Source organism: Calonectris borealis, chromosome 2, assembly GCF_964195595.1.
Source record: "Calonectris borealis chromosome 2, bCalBor7.hap1.2, whole genome shotgun sequence".
NCBI classification, from domain to species: Eukaryota; Metazoa; Chordata; class Aves; order Procellariiformes; family Procellariidae; genus Calonectris; species Calonectris borealis.
The window spans coordinates 152,392,510-152,412,376 of NC_134313.1; the positions used below are offsets into that span (position 1 = coordinate 152,392,510).

At 38.4% G+C, this 19,867-nt stretch overlaps 1 protein-coding gene across 1 annotated transcript in view; it reads left to right on the plus strand.

Annotated features, from left to right (window-relative positions):
• The window catches only part of GPR158 (G protein-coupled receptor 158), a 204,313-nt gene that overhangs the window by 110,725 nt on the left and 73,721 nt on the right, over nt 1-19,867 (plus strand). The window contains exon 5 of the mRNA XM_075140803.1: nt 9,276-9,344. Within this exon, the coding sequence (XP_074996904.1) occupies nt 9,276-9,344 (69 nt within the window). The remainder of the gene's footprint in view (nt 1-9,275; nt 9,345-19,867) is intronic.

The window sequence follows — 19,867 nt, forward strand, 5'->3', positions numbered from 1 at the left end:
AAATATAGTCATACTGAAAAATCTGTTTGCTGGGAAGGCATATTTTAGTGAGAAAAGGAACTGGTAAGAAAACATTTCAACCAGCTCCACTTCAGACCAAATATTTTCAACTTGACAAAATCTCCTCTCCCTTCTGGTGTTTGATAGAAGTAAAGAACCACCTATACTAGTAAACAAGAATTTGAACAGGAAGGGTTTTCAGAGAAGTAAGAGACAAATTTGGGAATACAATCCAATAACTTCTCATCACATCTCCTGTATCCTCATGTGCAGAGTAGAATGGATCTGCCAGACCTGCACCATGAGGGGTACGCAAGCTGAAGGTAATACCAAGAATAGAGAATGAAATTCCATTTTTATGCTCCAGACGCATGCAGTTCCAGCTCCCTCAGATCCAAAACTGGAACCAGTAGCCAGACAGATAAAAAGCTCTGGCTGAAACGCAGTCTTGGAATGAGATGGATGAGGAAGCTCTATTAAAACCCCTTGCCTTGATACCATCATCTTAACAAAGGCATCTGTTCATATGTTGTATGTCTAAGTCTTTATTTTATCCTGATCTTTTCATTAATCAGATGTCCTGAGTAGCGGCCTGGCTGAAGGAGGCCAGGAAGCTCCAGTGGAATCAGGCTGAATTCGAGCCAACAGTGACTTCTCACTACAATCCAGGAAAACTGTATACTGGGCAACAGGAGGATGGCTAGCAGACAAAGGAAAGCTGTTATTCCTCTCTACTCAGTGCTAGTGAGGCTGCTTCTGAAATACTGGGTCCAGTTTTGAGCTCTGTGGTTCAAGAAGAATGGAGAAACTGGAGAGAGTCCAGTGGATGACTGCTAGTGGGGGCTAGAGCATATAACCTACTGGTAGAGCTTGAGGGAGCTAAGCTTTGATAGGATGGCAAAGAGGAAGCTAAGGGGCAATCTAGTAGTGGCCTACTTGAAGGGTGGTTGCGAAAACAGATCCAAACTCTCCTTAGTAATGGCAAGTGATGGAAGTAACAAGCGACAACAGTCACATATTAGGGCTTGGGAGGTTTAAGCTGGGCATTAGGAGAGAAGTGCCAGACCAGAGTCAGCTGGGTAACACATCAGTTACCCAGCTCCATTCTTGGAGGTTTTTAAGACTTGGATAGATAAAGCCATGGCTGACCTGGTCTAGTGTTGGCAGTACTCCTGCTTTGACCAGGGAGTGGGACTAGATGACCTGTAGAAGTCCCTTCCAACAAATGTTTCTATGAGTCAGTGATTCTATGAGACTAGTTAGATTTTATTATGCACGTTGTGGCATATTAGAGTGTTTATCGATTAGATACAAAGCATGCATAACAGGAACTGCGAAAAGAACACCTCAGTCTTCTTTCAGCTGATGATTAGTTGTTTGTGAGTTTCATATTCCCTTTATTAGGGTATCCTGGAGGATATCAAGACTTGGAACTCTCCTTATTTACTTTCCTTTGGAGAAAGTGGATTAGAACAAGAAACCTTTATTTTTAAGAATTTTTCTGGTAACTTTCCTTGACATCATTTTAATCCATTATAGTGAATAATGTTGCTTTAAATCAGCTAATTGATGTTTTACTTTTGTCAGTAGTTACAGCTTTACCTATCTGTGCAGTGTTACTTCATCTTCTTTCAGTTTCTCCAAATCCATTCTGTAGATTAGTAGGTATTTTTGCTCTGTCACCCTACCCAGACACCTCCTTTTCTAATATATTCAAGAGAATAAAGGGTGGTGATCTTGCTATGAAAAGTTGTGCAAGTTTCACTGGTCACTTTTCCTGTCACAAGAATTTGCAAATGAATGTTTGTTTGCAGATGTGACCCCTAGGACCCGTATTATTTCTAGCTTTACCTGCCCCCTCCATTTCACTTTTTTTTTCTTTTCAGATTAATAAATTTGTGTTTTCTCTCTGTATATTTCTAACATGCTAGTTCCTTGCCTAGAAAAGCTATAGACATCAAACTCATAACGGAATCAGGATGATCTGCGTGTTAAACACCTGCATGGTATTGAAGCAGCTACACCTCAGTCATGTTACTTTTGTTCAAGCACTGATGAGTAGTCACACAGTCTTCTGTATTTTGCAGTAGTATGTTAGGGTTTTTATCCCTTTTCTAGTAAAGGTATATAAAAAGAATCTAACATATCCCACTTGGGCACACACTCTCTCTTTCATTGTTCCTTCTACTGTTCAAGTCTTCAGTTTTCAAAGCAGGCATTAGCCCCAGTCCTGCTGGTTTGGATGAGTCCTGTGAGTTACTCTGTGTTAATGGGGTGCTTCTGTCCCAGCTGGACTGCCATTCACAGAACAGCACAGACCTATGGTGAATGGCTTCCCTCCTGTAATAGTGTTTTTGGTTTGTTTTTATTAATGGGAAAAGGTATATGAGAAAGTTAGAAAACAGCTGTATTTCTCTAATAAACAGTGAATGAGGCTTTCCGTAAAGGAATTGCTCCAGAGAGGCCGCTATGTTTGCTTCACAGGAGAGCAGAAGTAATGAACCAGCCTCTACTTCCCTGTCTTCCTAATTCAGAATATTTGTACACGCTGAACTGAGGTTTCAGTGTTGAAAACACAGTTAATAAGAAAAATCATAGAATCATAGAACCATACAATGGTTTGGATTGGAAGGGAGCTTAAAGATCATCTCGTTCCACCCCCCTTGCCATGGGCAGGGACACCTTCCACTAGATCAGGTTGCTCAAAGCCCCATCCAGCCTGGTCTTGAACACTTCCTGGGATGGGGCATCCACAGCTTCTCTGGGCAACCTGTTCCAGTGCCTCACCACCCTCATAGTGAAGAATTTCTTCCTTGCATCTAATCTACATCTGCCCTCTTTCAGTTTAAAGCCGTTACCCCTCATCTTATCACTACATGCCCTTGTAAAAAGACCCTCTCCAGCTTTCTTGTAGGCCCCCTTCAGGTACTGGGAGGCTGCTATAAGGTCTCCCCAGAGCCTCCTCTTCTCCAGGCTGAACAACCCCAACTCTCTCAGCCTGTCTTCGTAGGAGAGGTGCTCCAGCCCCTCTGATGATCATCTTTGTGGCCTTCCTCTGGACTCACTCCAACAGGTCCATGTCCTTCTTTTGCTGGGGACTCCAGAGCTGAATGCAGTACTCCAGGAGGAGTCTCACGAGAGCGGAGTAGAGGGGGGAAATCACCTCCCTTGGCCTCTGACTGTCTATGTGCCTGGACCACACCAAGGTCTGACAATGTCGCCTTTCTCACAGGGCTGCCTTGGACCCCAGCACCCTGATTCTGCTTTCCCTGCCCTTAACCCAAGTCTCTGTCTCCTCTCCATCAGCGCATCTTGCTTGACTGACCAAAAGAATCTGCTGTGGGGTTACTGTGACCCACTATTTTGTCTTGTCTTCCAAGGGGAAGCCTACAAAGGCAATTTCAGTGTAGCTGCTCCTCAACTTGTTTATGGACTGAACATGCCACATCATGTAGCGTGATGTCATGGCTCTGACCCTATACCTTGGATGCAGAATTGCAATCAAATCTTGAATCTCACACTGAGGTGATATCTAACCTCGGAGCTGGTAATGACCGTGAGTATTTCTTGACTTTGTGAATAGCTTTAACAGTTTACTTTAGATCACTAACACTCATTTAACTTTGAGTAGTCACTGAAATGCAAAATGGTCAGTAGCTCTCACAACTATTAGTAGTACATCCCAGCTGAGAGGAGTTGCTGTGAATATTTCTAGTATATTCCTCCTTGAGTTGGAGTGCTGGTCCAGACTGTAGCGGCTGTATAACATGAGGGTATGTGCTCAGCTATGAGCCCTGTGCCACTGCCTAAGTCACACTAGTTTACTTGAACTCACTTTTTCCATAAACACCTCTTGAAGTACATTACATACAGATGCAAGACATTTTACTGTTCTAGTATGCTGATTTTTCTGTGTAGGTGTAGCATACCCAGTGATTCAGAAGTTACCGAGCCCACCAAACAGGGGTCTTTATGTCCTGTGTCCTCACACTAATTGATTTGCATTTGCTGCCATGTACCTAAAACTATGTGGCATTTTGCTAGCTGGCCTTTTGATAGCTTCCTATGAAACACCTGATTGCAATTCACTTGCATTTCTCTCATGGCTGACAACTTGCATCAGATTTGCTGGAATTGTCTTAGTGGGCTTTATTGTTCACTGCAGAACTGAAGGATGGTAGCTACTCTCCAAAAAAACTCTGGCTTCGGATGAAGAAGATGATAGAGACCAGTACATACCTGGTCTTGATCTTTAGTGTAATACATGCCATACTATTTTAATTGCTTTCTTTTGGTTTGATTCCAATACTTCTGGATGGAGGCTAGATTGAAGCTAATGCCTAGTTCAATCATTATTTTTCCTCCTTTGACTTATCCATAATAATAATAATAATTATTATTATTTTTTAACCAAGATGTCAGTTAATTAAAAAGCAAACAAACCTAGAGAATGTGGAAAATGTATGGTAGAGGTAGCTAAGCTAAGTATGAAAGTTAGTATGAAGCTAGAAGCAAAATAAATTGCAGTATCACTTAGGTGTCAGCAATGTGTAAGCATTAAGTGAGACAGGGAAAACCAGAAAGGACAGTTTTACTGGCACAAAGAAGTAAACATAGAAATAAAACCCCGAAAGGGAAATGAGCACACAGACGAAGCAGCTATAAACAAACTGTACACAAGATGAACAGCCAGAGAAATAAATAAGCAAAAACCAAAATAAATGCCAACAAGCAAGGCAGATGCAAAAAACCAAGCAGCTGTTGAGGAAGAGAAAAAGAAATTGAGCAAGTGGAAGAAAATCCCACTGCATGGAATTTCAGGGCTATATCCTAAAATGCCCTGATTTCTGTGAATTCCATCAGAGAGTTTTAATTGTGCAGACAGTATAGATGGACACCAGTTGGTGGAGGCTTTGGGTTATCATTTGTTTCCATTCTTTCATTTGTTTTCTTAAGAGAGCAAAGGCTTTTTTCCTGAGGTATGTGGGCATATTCACTGCTGTGTGTGTTGCAGATTCCCATAAAGTCAAGCATTTGTGATGCTGCCCACAGCCATGCCTTAGGGGCCTGCATTTGCAAAGCCTGTACAGTGAAGGATTCAAGGATTTTGGTGGAAAAACTGGTGCTCAGAGACTGGTGAAAATACTGTCTATCAAATATAGAATATCTTTATCTAATAAATTAATGTAAAAACATCCTGCTTTAGTTTTGGTTTTCCTCTCTTTAGCTATTCCCTGTTATTAAAGCTTCAGTGCTGGATGAAGACTTTACTTCCTGGACCTTACCTCTCAGGCTACAATGGGGGTTATTGGAAGGAAAAAGCCATATATATTTTTTAAATCAATGTATGTGTTTTTTCTAAACCAAAAACTTTCATGTTACTTTTTTGTTATTAAAATATGTCCTTTTCTTTGCAGTAGAGAAAATTAACAATTAGAGTTTCAAAAATGTAGTTCGGGAGAATTCTGATGCTTCCATTTCCATCCCATTTTTTTCTTTTCTCTACACTTAGGCAAAAATAGTTCTTTGGTTGTACTGTTTCTTATTTGAAGTTGTGTGCTTTTCTTCATCACCGTGATGGCATTCATCTCTGCCAGAATGTCTACTCCATTTGCTGAAGAATCCTGTTAAGAAGAGCTATGGTATCTGTAAACGTTGGGTTAAAACCCCCCTTCTCCAGGTATCAACGACTGAGATAAAAGCACAGTCAAAACCTGGATTCAAGCTCATTTTGAATTCCAGTGTTGCTCTGTAAGCCACACTTCTTTTAGGGCGGGAACAGAAGTGCATGGCCAGAATTCACAAAGAATGGTTCCTGCTAGAACACAGGTGAGAAGAAAATCATGGGTTCATTCATTGGAAGGAGAGCTGGAAACGCTGAAGTTCTTTGCCCCTGCAAGTTATCTTATGATCATGCCGCCCAAAAAAAAGCTTGATAAGAAAAGACGGATCAGAGTGCGAGAGTTGTTTAGAAAAGGATGTTCACCCAGAAGCTGATTGAAGACCAGCTTTTTTAGATCATTTCCATCTTCTCTATGATACCCATTTCAGCTACTTTCTCAGCCATTCTGCCATATCCAGATGCATTGTACGAAATAAGAAAAACAAGCTTCTTCAGTGGTTTGAGTATTGATCGATAGCGGGAGACGTGAGTTCGCTGACCTCTGCCAGTGTCTTGTGTGGTGTTGGGCAAGACCCCTCTGCATTAATTCCCAATGAGTAAAGTGCCATTGTCTTACAAAGATGTTGTGAAGAAAAACTGTATCAAACATGTGTGGAGATCCCAGCTACAGCAGAGTCAGGGCCACATACGGAATCTTGTGGACATCGTCCTATAGTGCTTTTTTTAAGTTTATGATATAGTGCTGGGAACTTTACATCGCAAAGTGTAAAACCTATGTTATCGCAGGCAGATTTTAACCTTTTCTAAGCTTTCTAAGCTTTCCTTTTTCATCTGCTGCACACAAGATTTACGTCTCACTCAGGCTAAATATGTGTTCATTAGAAATGTGAACTAACTCATACTGCCATTTACAGTTTGTAAAAATATTTGCACTTTCATGTCAAAGCAGTGTGCATGATCCATAGCTTCAAACGTTTAAGCTATAAAATAATTGGGAGTCTAGTCACTTCTTAATTAAAATAACCTGGAAGTATTCCATTTAATGACTTCATAACTGGCATCTAAACATTTGCTTCCAGCTTTTTGGTGTTATATTAGATCAGAAGTGTCTACAGAAAGCAGTCTTGAAAAGTTGTGTATATGTATTGATTTTTGTAGTGCCATTTGAAAAAGTTGAATGTATCTGAATACAGAAATATGGGTACATAAAAAATCTTATTACAGCAGCCATAAAAGATAGTATCATGCCTTCGGGTCTTTGTTTATTGTTTAGGGAATCTTTATAACAAATGAGTGTCTCACAAATATAGAATCAATGTGTTTTGGGCAATTTTTTTTCTCTTGATATATATGCTTTGTGAGTTTCTCTCTGGAGCATCCTTCTAGATGACGTGAGGCAGGGCTGTTACATGGGGAAATGCAGTACAGGAGTGCTGGACCATCTTTACATTAGCAGACTAGTGGGTGAGGCTGCCCATCTATTCAAGTGACAGAAATAAATTATATAAAGTACTGGCTCAGTTGAATTTGATATGTCATTGAACAATGGGATCACTTGAGCCTAAAAAAACTGATGCTGGCATTTCAGTTACCAGTTTCCCAGCTTTTTGCATTTGGGATTGTGTTTATGCTTTACCCAATATCATAATAGAGAAAAAAAAAAACAAAACACTTTAATTTGGGTTCTTGAAACAAATGCCATGCATTGCGGAAACCCAGTGTAAATATAAGCTGCACTTGTGGGTTGATATTCAAGTTTCAGCACTTGCTAAGGCAGGCATTGCATTCTATTCAGAAAGACAACTACAGTATTTTAGCTATTTGTTGGTGTTTTGTTTTGTTTTGCTTTGTTTTTTAAGAAACATTTCATGGAAGCATATCAGTTCCATGAAAATTTTGCTAGAAATAGATAAGTCTCAGTTTCAATTCAGTTTTAGAGACACCTGAAAGGAGGTTGTAGCCAGGTGGGTGTTGGTCTCCTCTCCCAAGTAACAAGCGATAGGACGAGAGGAAATGGCCTCAAGTTGTGCCAAGGGAGGTTTAGATTGGACATTAGGAGAAATTTCTTTACTGAAAGAGTGGTCAGGCCTTGGAACAGGCTGCCCAGGGAAGTGGTTGAGTCACCATCCCTGGAGGTATTTAAAAGACGTGTAGATGAGGCGCTTAGTAACATGGTTGAGTGGGCATGGTAGTGTTGGGTTGATGGTTGGACTCGATGATCTTAGGGGTCTTTTCCAACCTTAATGATTCTATGATTCTATGATTCTATGATGTGAATACCCGTTGGAAGTAACTTCTCATGATAATTTTTGAAATGGACACTTGTGTAGGATGTTGATGATGTCTCTGCTGATGTACATGCTTTAGACAACCTTTGCTGCAAAATTTCACCATTGCTAGAAATTAGGTAGCTCCGTAATTGTCTCATATTAAAAAGGCTTCCTGAGAATTTTCTTTCAACCTATAGGTCTTTCAACCTATGTTCAGTACAATAGATGTTTTAAAAGTGACCAGTTGAAAAAATGAATGAGGAAATCTGAGTAAGGTTATAGATTCACTGAAAAGCTGAATTTTTATCTAGAAAATTCCATGAGTCTTTTGCAAGCAGAAACTGGACCCCAGGGCACCAAAATTTTGTCTGTAAATCCATTCAGATAGAGTTGGTTTTTTTTTTTTTTATGATTGCCTTACTTCTGAAAAATAAACTTCTTCCATCTAAAACCATTAGAGAGATTACCACAAACCATTGATTCCAGCCCACAAGAGGATTTTATGATGCGAAAGAAGGGGATTTTTCAAAAGATTTTTGGCAAAGCTTCTTCTGCCATCTTATCTGACTGCATTGCTTCCAGTCGGGAAAGCATTGCCTTCTTCCAGAACAGTGTATGAAACAATATCTGAAGGGAAGGATATGGTTAAAGAAATGGGAAGCAATGTTGATGTTTTGTCTTTAAGATAAGGTGCAGATGCACTATACATAAATCATCAAACTTACTGGAATACGCTTTGTATTAGGAAAAAGAATTGATTTTTTTTTTAATTTTAAAATGTAAGAAAACTACGATGGAAAGACTGCATTAGAATCAGTGAGGAAATGTCATGATATTTTACAATCCTGACAAGTTAATGTCTGAATCAACATCGTTGCACAAAATTTCAGGAAAAATAAAGGGGCTTTCAATCTAACAGCACACTCTGTATTCAGTAAAATTGTAGATTATTCATACGTATTATAGAAGGAAAGTCATTAACATTAAATAAGTCAAAATGTTCAAAGGAATTATTGAAATTTAAATAGTACAGAACAAATTCTACAGTTAAATTCATATCTGTAATTCCCATGATCCGTAACTCTTCACACTTGAGAGGAATTTTAGCAGTTTCAAAGCATATCCAGGTAATGTGTGTTGAATAGTATTTAACATAGGAAAGAGTGATTTTTTAAATTGGATTTTGTAAAACACAACCATTGTAATGGGCCTGTGAATTAAAGGATGTGGAGCATGCCAATATGACAGACAGCTTAATACTGTGCTTTAATAAGCATTACTGTGGAAGCATTATACTGACAAAAGGGAGGTGCCTTCTGCAAAGGCATAAATGGCACAGAGAGAGAATTTTCTAATATTTTGTAATGTTTTTTGTCTTTTAGAGTATCAGGGCTTCAGGGCTGGTGCTGTTGGAAACCATTCTTTTTGGATCACTTCTTCTGTACTTCCCGGTAAGTCAAACGACAACTTTTTTGAAAAATTATATCCTTGCCAACATTTTAAAACATTGTATGAATCGCCTTGGTGAAAATATAAATGTCAAAACTATTTATGTAATGATTAGTTTAATCTGTGTTCTGTCAATATTCTTAAGAACATTTCAATGTTTTACTATATTTGTAATAATTCTCCATTTTCAGTTTAGAGAACTTTCCAGTGTTTTTTACTTGGAAGTTTTTAGATGTTGTGGGTTAAGCTGAGTTTTTGCTTTGAAAGACATACCTCTCTAAACTATGCTATGGGAAAAATATACAAAGTGTGTAAAAGGAAGACACTGATTATACCAAGTATTTCTCTGGAATGTAGTACAAAGGAGAGTAATTATTTCAGTGTATTACTGGCATATATTTTGATGTTTCTGAAGCTACGTGACATCTGCAATACCATGCATTTGGGAAGATGAGGCCGTATTATCCCTATGCTGTAAGTGGGGAAAAAAAAAGTAATTTTGCAGTCGCATGAGGAGTATATCACAAAACTCAGAAATATAGATCCTTTCTCTTTTCAAAAATCCCAGAAAACTTGAGTTTGTTAATTGCCACATAAACCCAATATAATGTCTAGATAAAGCAAGACATCAGAGTGTAAATTGAATGAAGTTGATAGAAAGCATGCAGATCAGGAGACAGAAACAAAGATGGAGTTGTGGATTATTTTAAAATATGTTTACATTCTCTTTTCCTCAGTAATCAGAATCTTCTGTGCTGTTGCAGACCACCATGTAGTTATGGAGAGACTAGCTGGAAAACAAAACTCCTTAGCAGTTGCAGAACAAGTAGAAAGTAAGCTAGTAGAATGAAGCGTGAAGAACGCTATAGTAAACACAAATCCCAATGGAATTTTTGCACGTTATTTTCTGAATCGTAGACCTTTCAAGTTCTAAAGAAAAAGTGTGTGCATTTCCAGGATAGTTTTATGTGGTTTTTTCATCTTTCACTTTGCAGATGTCAGGAAGAAAGAAGTTTTGGTTTTTTCCATATTGTACAAATGCTTTTTACAACTTGCAATACCTTTCCCCGGGGTTTTCAGAGCTTCTTTCATATTCTTCTCCAGTGAGCAGAACAGAAAGCCTGTGCACTGCTTCCTCAGCTGGTGTAGAAATGCTGTGAAGCATTTACAGAAATTCATAGCATAAAGCATAATGCGAGGGGTTTCCTTTCCATGGCTGTCTCCTCTTTGCTTTCCCAGAGAACCCTGGAGCCATATAGTGGCTTCCCCAGGTAGAGGCTCCATAAGAACCAGTCAGTGTTTGTACAACCTCAACTCCAAAGTATGCCAGAAGCCTCATCATAGTTTTTGCTGTGTCCGCAGTCTTCTCACCTGTCACTAATGCTTCAATTTCTTTCCCAGTTCTTGTCTTGATCCTCTAATTGTTGTATTTCACAGAGGATGACCGTCCTTTGGTGGCTGTCTATCTTCAGGCTTCAGGTGCTCAGCGTCAGGGATACTGAGATATTGTCGGTAGAAAAAGTCTTCTCTCTCAGCAGTTGACTTGAAGAAGAACCATCCTGTTAGATGCAAGAGATGGCCATCCACAACCTTCAAATGCAGAGGGAAAAGAGAGGAGAGGAAACAGAGCTGGGAGGGAGGGGTTTGGTAACTGAAGCATCCCCTCAGCTTTTCGCTGATGTTTAAACATTTCCCCCTTTTTTTTCACTGACATTAACGATGTTAAATGTACAGCAAGTACAAAATGACAATTTGGCGTATTTTGAGGAAAAATCTTTTGCTGAAAATTCCTGATTAGCCTGTCTCCCAGTTGAGATGTAGATACTTGGCTAGAGCTTGTCCTTCTCTGCACATCTCGTTCTCATACTATATAAAACCGTCCACTGAGAACACATTCTGTTACAAACTAATATGCAAAGTGTGTGACCTGACTTCTCTCTTATAGCAGTTTTGTGCTCCCACACTCTTTGCTGGGGCTCTCTTTCTTTCTTACACAGGTAATTACTAATCAGGCTGTTACTCCTACAGGCTGAAACAACAATTTTATCATTTCTATTTTCAAGGTCTTAGGGGAGGGATGTAGAGAATGTGACTGTGGGAGGTCATGTTAATGTTCAGACAGATAAATTAATCCTGATGTTGCCAACTGCAAGCATATGGTTTTGTAAAAAACAAAGATGATTGGGACTGATAGAGAAATATCAGGATTTCAATATCCCTGTCCCTCAAATCACTGCAAGTAAGATTTCATCAATTTCTGATCCAGGACAAGACAGTGGAACAATAAATGTGTGAAGGCTATAAAGCAAAGCCGGAGAGGTCTATTACATAATCTTTAAGAAAGAAAAGCCTGTGTTTCTGCAAGGTGTGAGTCCTTGGAATGTGAACTCTTGACATTCTGCTGTACATGGACGGTATCTAAATGTGTTCACCTGCTGCTTTTCTGGAAAAGGAGCACAAAGCAGAGCAGGATGGTGTGAGAAGGAAAGAAAACTCGAGCTCTAAATGGAGAGTCTCGTTTGTACCAGTTGACATTCACACACATGTTCATTCATAGCAAGATGTAGAGCATAGATTATCAATTATTATATTGGTTGTAAGTCACATACATGCAAAGCAGAACTTCTTTTTCCTGGGTCACATTCATTGTTTATTTACCTCTTCCTGTTATTTGGTGTTTTTATTTGTTTCTGAGAAGAATTGGTAATATTCTGTAACTCAGTGATGTGGTTAAAGACTTAGTAACATATGCACAGAGGTAGAGTTGTTTCAACTATTTGATTTGGTCCTCATTTTACGATAGAGGAGTACATTAGAGCTTTAAGACTAATTAATACAGATCTCACCTCTTATACACCCAAATTAGGCTGTGTTTTCCACAGCTAGCATGAAATGCAAGTTAAAATACAGAATGGAGTTCAACAGTTTGGGCCAGACAAGCATCACTGAGGTAAGGTGTTCTCCTTTAACATAAGGCTGTTTTCCTTTTTGTATCATCTCTTCTACTCTTGTGATTTGGAAGGTAAAACCAAAAAGCTTTACTTTCACGCTCAACTAAGTGCAGAATTATGCAGCTTGCCTTAGTGCATATACAATGTAAAGAGAGAAAATGACAGCATTTCAGTTCTAAATAACTCAAATCTCTGTTCATTTAAGGATTCAGTGCAAAATTACATTCTTATTTAAAAGTCAAAATCCCCTTAGATTTTCTCAATTCTGCTTTAAGTCTTTTGCATCTTTACTCTCCTCTACACTTTCCTAATTCTCGCTTTTTCTAGATCCATTCACCCAGTCTGTCTTGGATTGTTTTGAGAGCCTTCGGCATACAAATTTTGCTGTGTCCAGAAGGGCTTTATTGCATCTCTGACTTTCCTTACCCTCCAATTAAATGCAAACCAAAACCTACTTTTACATCGCGTAATTTCTTTCACTAATTGTCATTGTTTTCATTTCTACATACAGTGATCTATTCATAGTGTAGCATCATTAATTGAAAAATAATATCACCAGCCAGCTGCTTTTGGTGAGAAAAACAGCTGTTACCGTGCCCTTCTAACCAAACGGGCAGTGCAAATGATAGTCTTCACCAAAATTTATTATTCAAATTCTGCTATACTGATAACAACACACTGATCTTTCCTGAATTATAAGCAAGCAGATGAGCTTTGTCTATTACAAACGCATAGATTTTACCCAGCAGTTGCTGGGCAGCTCTCATTTCTGAGGCTCTCATTTCTTACATTATGTCTAGTTCTCACAGTAACATCTCTGATTTCCCTTTATTTAGTCTTTCCAGTTGTCGATGGACCTCCTCCAAATGAACGCTGGGCTTTCTAATTGATTTTGCTTCTATTTCTTTGTTCTTAGATTTTGGTCTTACACTCAGGAAATAGTGAAGACAAACTTCTACAGGGGCCTTTTATGATTCATTTTAGACTTCAACTTGAGTATGAGGTGGATCATGGCATAGGCTCCATTGACTCTAAAGGAAGCCTGGGGTACTTGCCTCAAATGGCGATGAATTCCGCCCTAGGCAACTGCGGGTTATCTGATATATTAAAAATTTTCTATACTGCTAGTCTACTTTAACTGAAACTCCAAAATCCACTCTAAAATCTGTGCAATATTATGATATCATTTCTAGAGCCAGCGATGAAAGTTACTGTGTATCATGATGCAAAGAGGAAGGAAATAATTCCTTCTCCATGTTCTTGATTTGGCGGATAAGAAGTACTGGGTTTAAATTCCAGCAAGTGAAAGTTACGTTAGACAGTGGGGGGGAACCTTTCTAACAGTGGGGTCAGTTAGACCATAAGATGAACTAGCTTAGGAGGCTGCAGAGTATCTTTTTAAAGACTGTTAGGATTTTCCCCTTCAGTCTTCTCTTCTTTTGGCTAAAGAATCCAAATTCTTTGTCTTTACTGCTATCCCTTGTTTTTCTAAACCTCTAATTATAGCGAGGCAATATTGCTATCGGTTGAGAGAAATGGAGATGCTGGGCGGCAGTGCATTGACTTACTGATGCTCATGAAGCAGTTCAGTAGTGAAGTCTGGAATAAACTTTGTCCTCAGACATCTTGTTGCATGTAGCAGGTGTTAGGATCTGTTTCTGGTACTGTGTTACTCCCTCTTTCACACACAAGCTAGATTGACCTACCCTTTCATGTTATGAGAAGGAATGGAAAGATGGGAGTAGTGAAGCTTAGATGTGGATGTGGGCTTTTTTCCCTTGAATGATCTGATGTACATTAGCACGGTAGAAGTGAGCCATGAATGTTGGGACAATTAGGCTGTGTTAGCTCCATTAGTGACAGCCCTGAGCATAGCAACGAGGTCACTGGAAAGCTCTGGTTTTGTCATTAATGAATGTGAAAATGGAATAGTGCATAATACGTTTATGCATTTGTCCCTCAAGTATGCCTATAAGGGATGCATTACAAGAGCCCAGTCACTGTTTATTCCTTACATGTTGATGTTCACTGAGGCCAACTGAAAGATTTTGCTTTTTCCAACACATTTAATGCTGCACTTACTGATACATTGTGGCGTGAATCGCAGGCTTTAAGCCTGCTCTGATACCCCAGATTTTTTAGCTTGATTGTTTTTCAGCATATAACTACATCCTCTTTACTCATAAAATAGTTTTTAAAGCTCTTAAAATGAACACCCAACATTTTCTTGTTCTTGTTTCACAGTAGCTGAAGAACATGCCTGTCTTCAGTATAGTATTCATGTCACTGAAGTCCACGGACACTGTAACTGTCTGCTCTGAGATAATCACTACAAGTTTCCCTAGTACTCCAGAAAAGTGTCTTGCCATTTTATTTGGATCATAGTGGATTAGATGACCAGACAATGGAAAAGGCAGATTTTAAATGCCATGTTGCTGGGGTTTTGTATGTGCATTGTCTTGCTTGGGCAGAGAAGTGAGGGAACCAGGCAGAAGATTATGCAATAGTTTGTCTCTCTCAATGCCCTTGTCAGCCAAACATACTTTTTGAAGTTAACATGCAACCAGTAAACCAATAGCTTTTTTTGAATGCCAGCTTGCTTTGAATGCAAAAGCCAAAACTAAGCTGGTGTAGCCTCTGCATTGCAAGCTTGTGCTTCAAAGTACATCATAGGCAAACCTCATAGGCACTGGGAACACTTGTGTCCTTGCCCTGAATCTCACTAAGAAAAATGTTTATGACTGTTTTTATTAACAGGAAGCAGGCACTGAAGAATTTCTGCTTTATGAATAAGTATATTTGAAATAGCAGAAAAACAAGATACGCAGTGTAATTGTTCTTCATGGTTCTGTTTTCATTAACCTACATAGCTGTCCTAAAAAATCTCGTAATTACTATCAAGGAGATAACTAGAATCTGTTGTATATATGATTATCCACATCTAAAACTGTGATTAGCCACAGCTATATGTCTCATGACCTTGATTTGATACTGGTATCTCTGTGTAGATGACAAATGTTTGGGATATTGGAAACTCAGTAGAGCTATGTCTTCATAAATTCTAAGAAATTATAAAAGTGGAATTTGGTGAGGAGATTGTTCTGTGTGTTTGTGTATGTCTGTGTGTGTGCTGTGTTCACAGGGTACCTCAGGCGGGAAGGGACCTCAGGAGGCCTCTAGTCCAACCTCCTGTGCAAAGGAGGGTCAGCTATAAGACTAGCTGTAAGACAAGGTTACTAAGGGCTTTATCCAGATAGGTGTTAAAAACCTAGAGAGAGACTACCCAACTGGGCAGCGTGCAGTCACATAGTAAAGTCACGTGGTTGTAGTTTTTGAATCTTGTGATAAAATATGTGATGTTTTTGGAACATATAGTGGGGTTTATATATGACAGGTTATAGATAGGTCACTGAAGGTACAGGTACTGATGTTACTATTCTTTCACGTCTTGGACTCCCATGCCCGTACTTGTGACGCTACTTGCAATACCGAAACAAAACCCAATCTCCTCCTTCCACAGATCAAAGGTGCAGTACAGGAGTTTGAAGGACACATTTGTCAGAATCTAGGTTCACTGAATAGCCAAGTATATGTGTGCGTGAAGGGCCTGAGAGCCGGAGAGAAAAGGACAGCAGTCGGTGACCTGAACCAACTGCCACATTGGGTTTTCATTGACCTTTTTATTTTAAATGACTGTCTTGCACTGCTGGCTTGTAGGGACTTATGTGATACAATCTTGTCAGCCCTTCATTTAGTGAAATTAATCTTGTGGTGAGGGAGCAGGGCTAAGTCTTGTGGACTTTCCTCTTTACTTATAATTCCACTGAAGTAACTCACATGAATACACTTACTTGCATATATAAGAATTTGTACTTAAAGACCCTCCATTAACACCTTCTTTTCAAAGCAGTATTACAAAACCAGACCACAATCCTGAAAAACAATGCACAATATTTAGCCAGGGCTTTTAAACTTTTTTGATACAGTGTGAGCAATAAGGTGCACAAGTTAAAAATCTGCTACATTTGAAAAGTAAAAGTTATGGGGAGCTCTTTTCTGATCGTAGAAAGCATTGACACACAAAAATTATCAAAGGGTGAAATGTGGGTAAATTCATATGGAGGAAAATAGTGCTGGAAATATTCATGGTATGCTCCTTACTAATGCCTGGAACCATGCTATAATAATCCATCCTCTTTGCTCTGCTCTCTAAAGCGAAACCATCAGGGTCTTGGCTAGTGCTTGAGTGGGAGACCACAGCAGTGTCCTAGGCAAACCAAGGAATTACTGAAGAACACCTGGTAGAAAAAAAATCTAATTAGTGAAAGTCTTCACTTTGCCCCCCAGTTTCTGCTAAATTAGAGTAACAAAACAGGAAAAAAGTCTGATTGAATGATTATGTACTTTATTTTGTATAATTCTTGTTGGATTTCAGTGGCATATAAACTAGAAAGGATAGGATTATTTTTCTTGGCCAAACATGTTTTGATGATCACATTGACCACTGGGCAAATGAACTGAGTCGATATGCACGATGTTTTAGAATATGTTCGAATTTTACTGTAGTGACTTAAGTTTATGAAAAAATCAACACATGAAAAAAGGTGCTCTCATGTATTAGTTCAAAATATAAATGTGATAGAACTTTTACAGGAAAGACAATGAAAAACGATATACCACATTTTTATTAAACTGTAAAACTAAAGGCAAGAGGTTTTGATAGTATAGATGAGCCAAGATTGAACTATGCCAGAAAGGAAAATATTAAAAGTTGTAGTTAACATTTGACATACTCTCAGTAGGGCATAGTTCTGACGTCAGTGATTTACCTTCACTAATTAGTTTAGCACCTCAGACACTGCATGTTGGTGGGAGATAAATTTCAGTCATTCTTTTTCACTTACCCAGGTGTCTTTCAGTGAAAGCTAGGGGCATGTTCATATTTTTCCACCAAGTATCTTTTCTCATTGTTTATTCATGCTTTCATACCTGAGACCCAAGGAGCAACAGCTGTAGTCAAGTGAAAGGCCTGTAATTTGTCATTAAATCCTGCTGAATTTGCTAGACTCAGCTATTGCCTGCTTCCTTAGTTCAGGGTTGCTGTGATCTGCAAGAACAAGAATCTGAAGCAAAATGAAAGCAGAAGCAGTTCGTCCCTAAGGAAGACTCGACTTAGATAATCTGATACTACCGAGCTGTTTCTGATATGAATTGAGTGCAATTGTAAACCCCTGCTGCCAGAGTGCAACGGGCAGTGTGATAACTCACCGTGCCTTGGAATACAAGGTTGAGATATTAAAGGTAAGACACAGACTGGTATAATATGTACAACTGAGTGATAAAACATGGTATCTTACCTGTCAACTTCTATGTCACTCGACAGAGTACTCTGCATCAACACAGAGGAAAAGGGAAAGACAGAATCTCCGTCTCAAAGCCTCTTCTCTGTGAATAATACAGGAGCTGAAATATGCTTTTTTTCTCACTCGGTTTTTCTTCTCGGTCCCTTTTCTTTTATGTATGAATGCATTAGGTATTTCCTAACAATCTACTTAGAGTTTAAGTGTCACACCATGGAGGATGATTAATGGTTAATGATTAGGAGCGATGAGAAATTCAGTGCGTTACAATGGAGAAAGAGAGAAGTTGATGTTTTTGGAAGAGATCATTAAGAAAGGAGATTTCAGCCATCAGAGATGGGACTGCCCTTACTCAGTCATTCTACATGCTGAGAACTGAGAATATGCCGGCAATGATATCTTTATGGATTTTAATACCAACTGCTAGACATTGTTAAGCAGTTTTCAGTTTACAGGCAAAATGATATGGTAACTAGTGAAATCTTTGCACTGGAAAAATCTTATAGAATTATAATAGTGGTAGTGGAAAATTTTCATTATTGCGTAGCACTTTTAAACTTCTCATTTCTGAACTCTGGGATAAGAGATTAGTGGGATTTAAATCAATGCTTTTACTCCAAAACCACTTATCACTTGATGTAAGTAAGAAATTAGCTTTTTACTTTTAGAGAAGAACTGAAAAAAGTAATATAACTACTTATGAGAGCAGAGACAAGTTTACAACATAAAATATAAGTTGCAATATAAAATTATCCAAACACTCTCTATTATTGATAATAATAGGGTCATCTGGTAGAAATATTCAAAATTTTAGTTTGCCAGGGTTAAAAAAATGAAGAGTTAGGGGCCAGCAGGTAAAAAGTTTGCCATGAAACTAGTCAGATTGATTTCTGAAAATGAGATGTTCAAAAGAGTAGCGCCTGAGTCTAAATCTACACATCATCAAGTAGGGAGAGATGAGGTTTCTGTTCTTAAAAGTAACAGTAGTACTGGGGATGGAATAGAAGATGTTCACTAGAGCAAGCAATTAGTCTTTACGAAAACCAGCTTTTTGCTATGTGATACAAACCTTATGATTTATTGCATACAACTCTTATATAAGGACCACATAGAAAAAGCAATAGTATTTTCAGCAAAGTGTTTTATACAAACTGTTTGATTTCTAGGTCCTCTGCCCTTGTGGGACTAAGCACGGATCTGCAAATATATGCTAGTTTTGAGGAATCTATTAAGGAATATCGTGTCCTTCACAACCAATATACAGCATCCATGTGCTGATCTCTCTTTGAACTCTGAATCCAAAGTAGATTTCTTTTAGTGGCATGATACAGTTCAGTAAGTTCTGCACATTCTTGAAAAAAAAAAGAACAAAATGAGAAATACGTCAATTCAATCAAAACTCTTATCGGAAATGGATGGGAGGATTTCTAAGCTAAAAAAAATTTTTAGGAATTCCAAGGTAATATATATGGACAAAAAATATAGAAAATAAAGAGGATGAAAGGAGACTTTCTTTCATCACACAAAAAGTTGCAAGTGGAAGAAAATAACATTTTTATACAGTTTTCTTACAGTATATAATTTATCAAACTTAAATTATTTAGATCATCCACAATTTTCATTATTCTTTGATGTTAGTCTTTTAAATAAGCCAGGGTGCTAAAGCCTTATTGCATATTGCTTAGTTAGTAAAAGCAATGTAAAAAGCAAAAGGAAAGGGTGATAGTGAGAAAAAAGAATAGAGAACTTTGCCCCTGAGAATTAAAACACAGCAAAAAGTCTAATATAGCAACAGGAAAATTAATCCAAAATTGAGCAACCAAACAGTATAGAAATGAAAACAAGACAGAAGTGACATCTTGTACCTTGATATAGTGCTGACTTTTCTCTCGTTGTCACGATTACATGTTATAGAAGATATCTGTAAAACTACAGATTGTACATTCAGTGCTTGTTCTTTGCTTGCATACAGTTATTTCTCACTACTCCTTGCAAGCTTTCTTCTCCTTTCCTAAACCACCACTTACATAATTGTAGAAGATAAATCTTTTATTCTTTCCTTGTGCTTCCTCTGTTTTGATGTGTGGTTTCTCATCTCATATTTAAATTATGAACTCTTTGGTACAAGGATGTTTGGCATAGCTGTGCCGTGCACAGCAGGGTCCTGATCAATGAGTAAGAATTACATTACAAATAGCTGTTACTAATAATAAC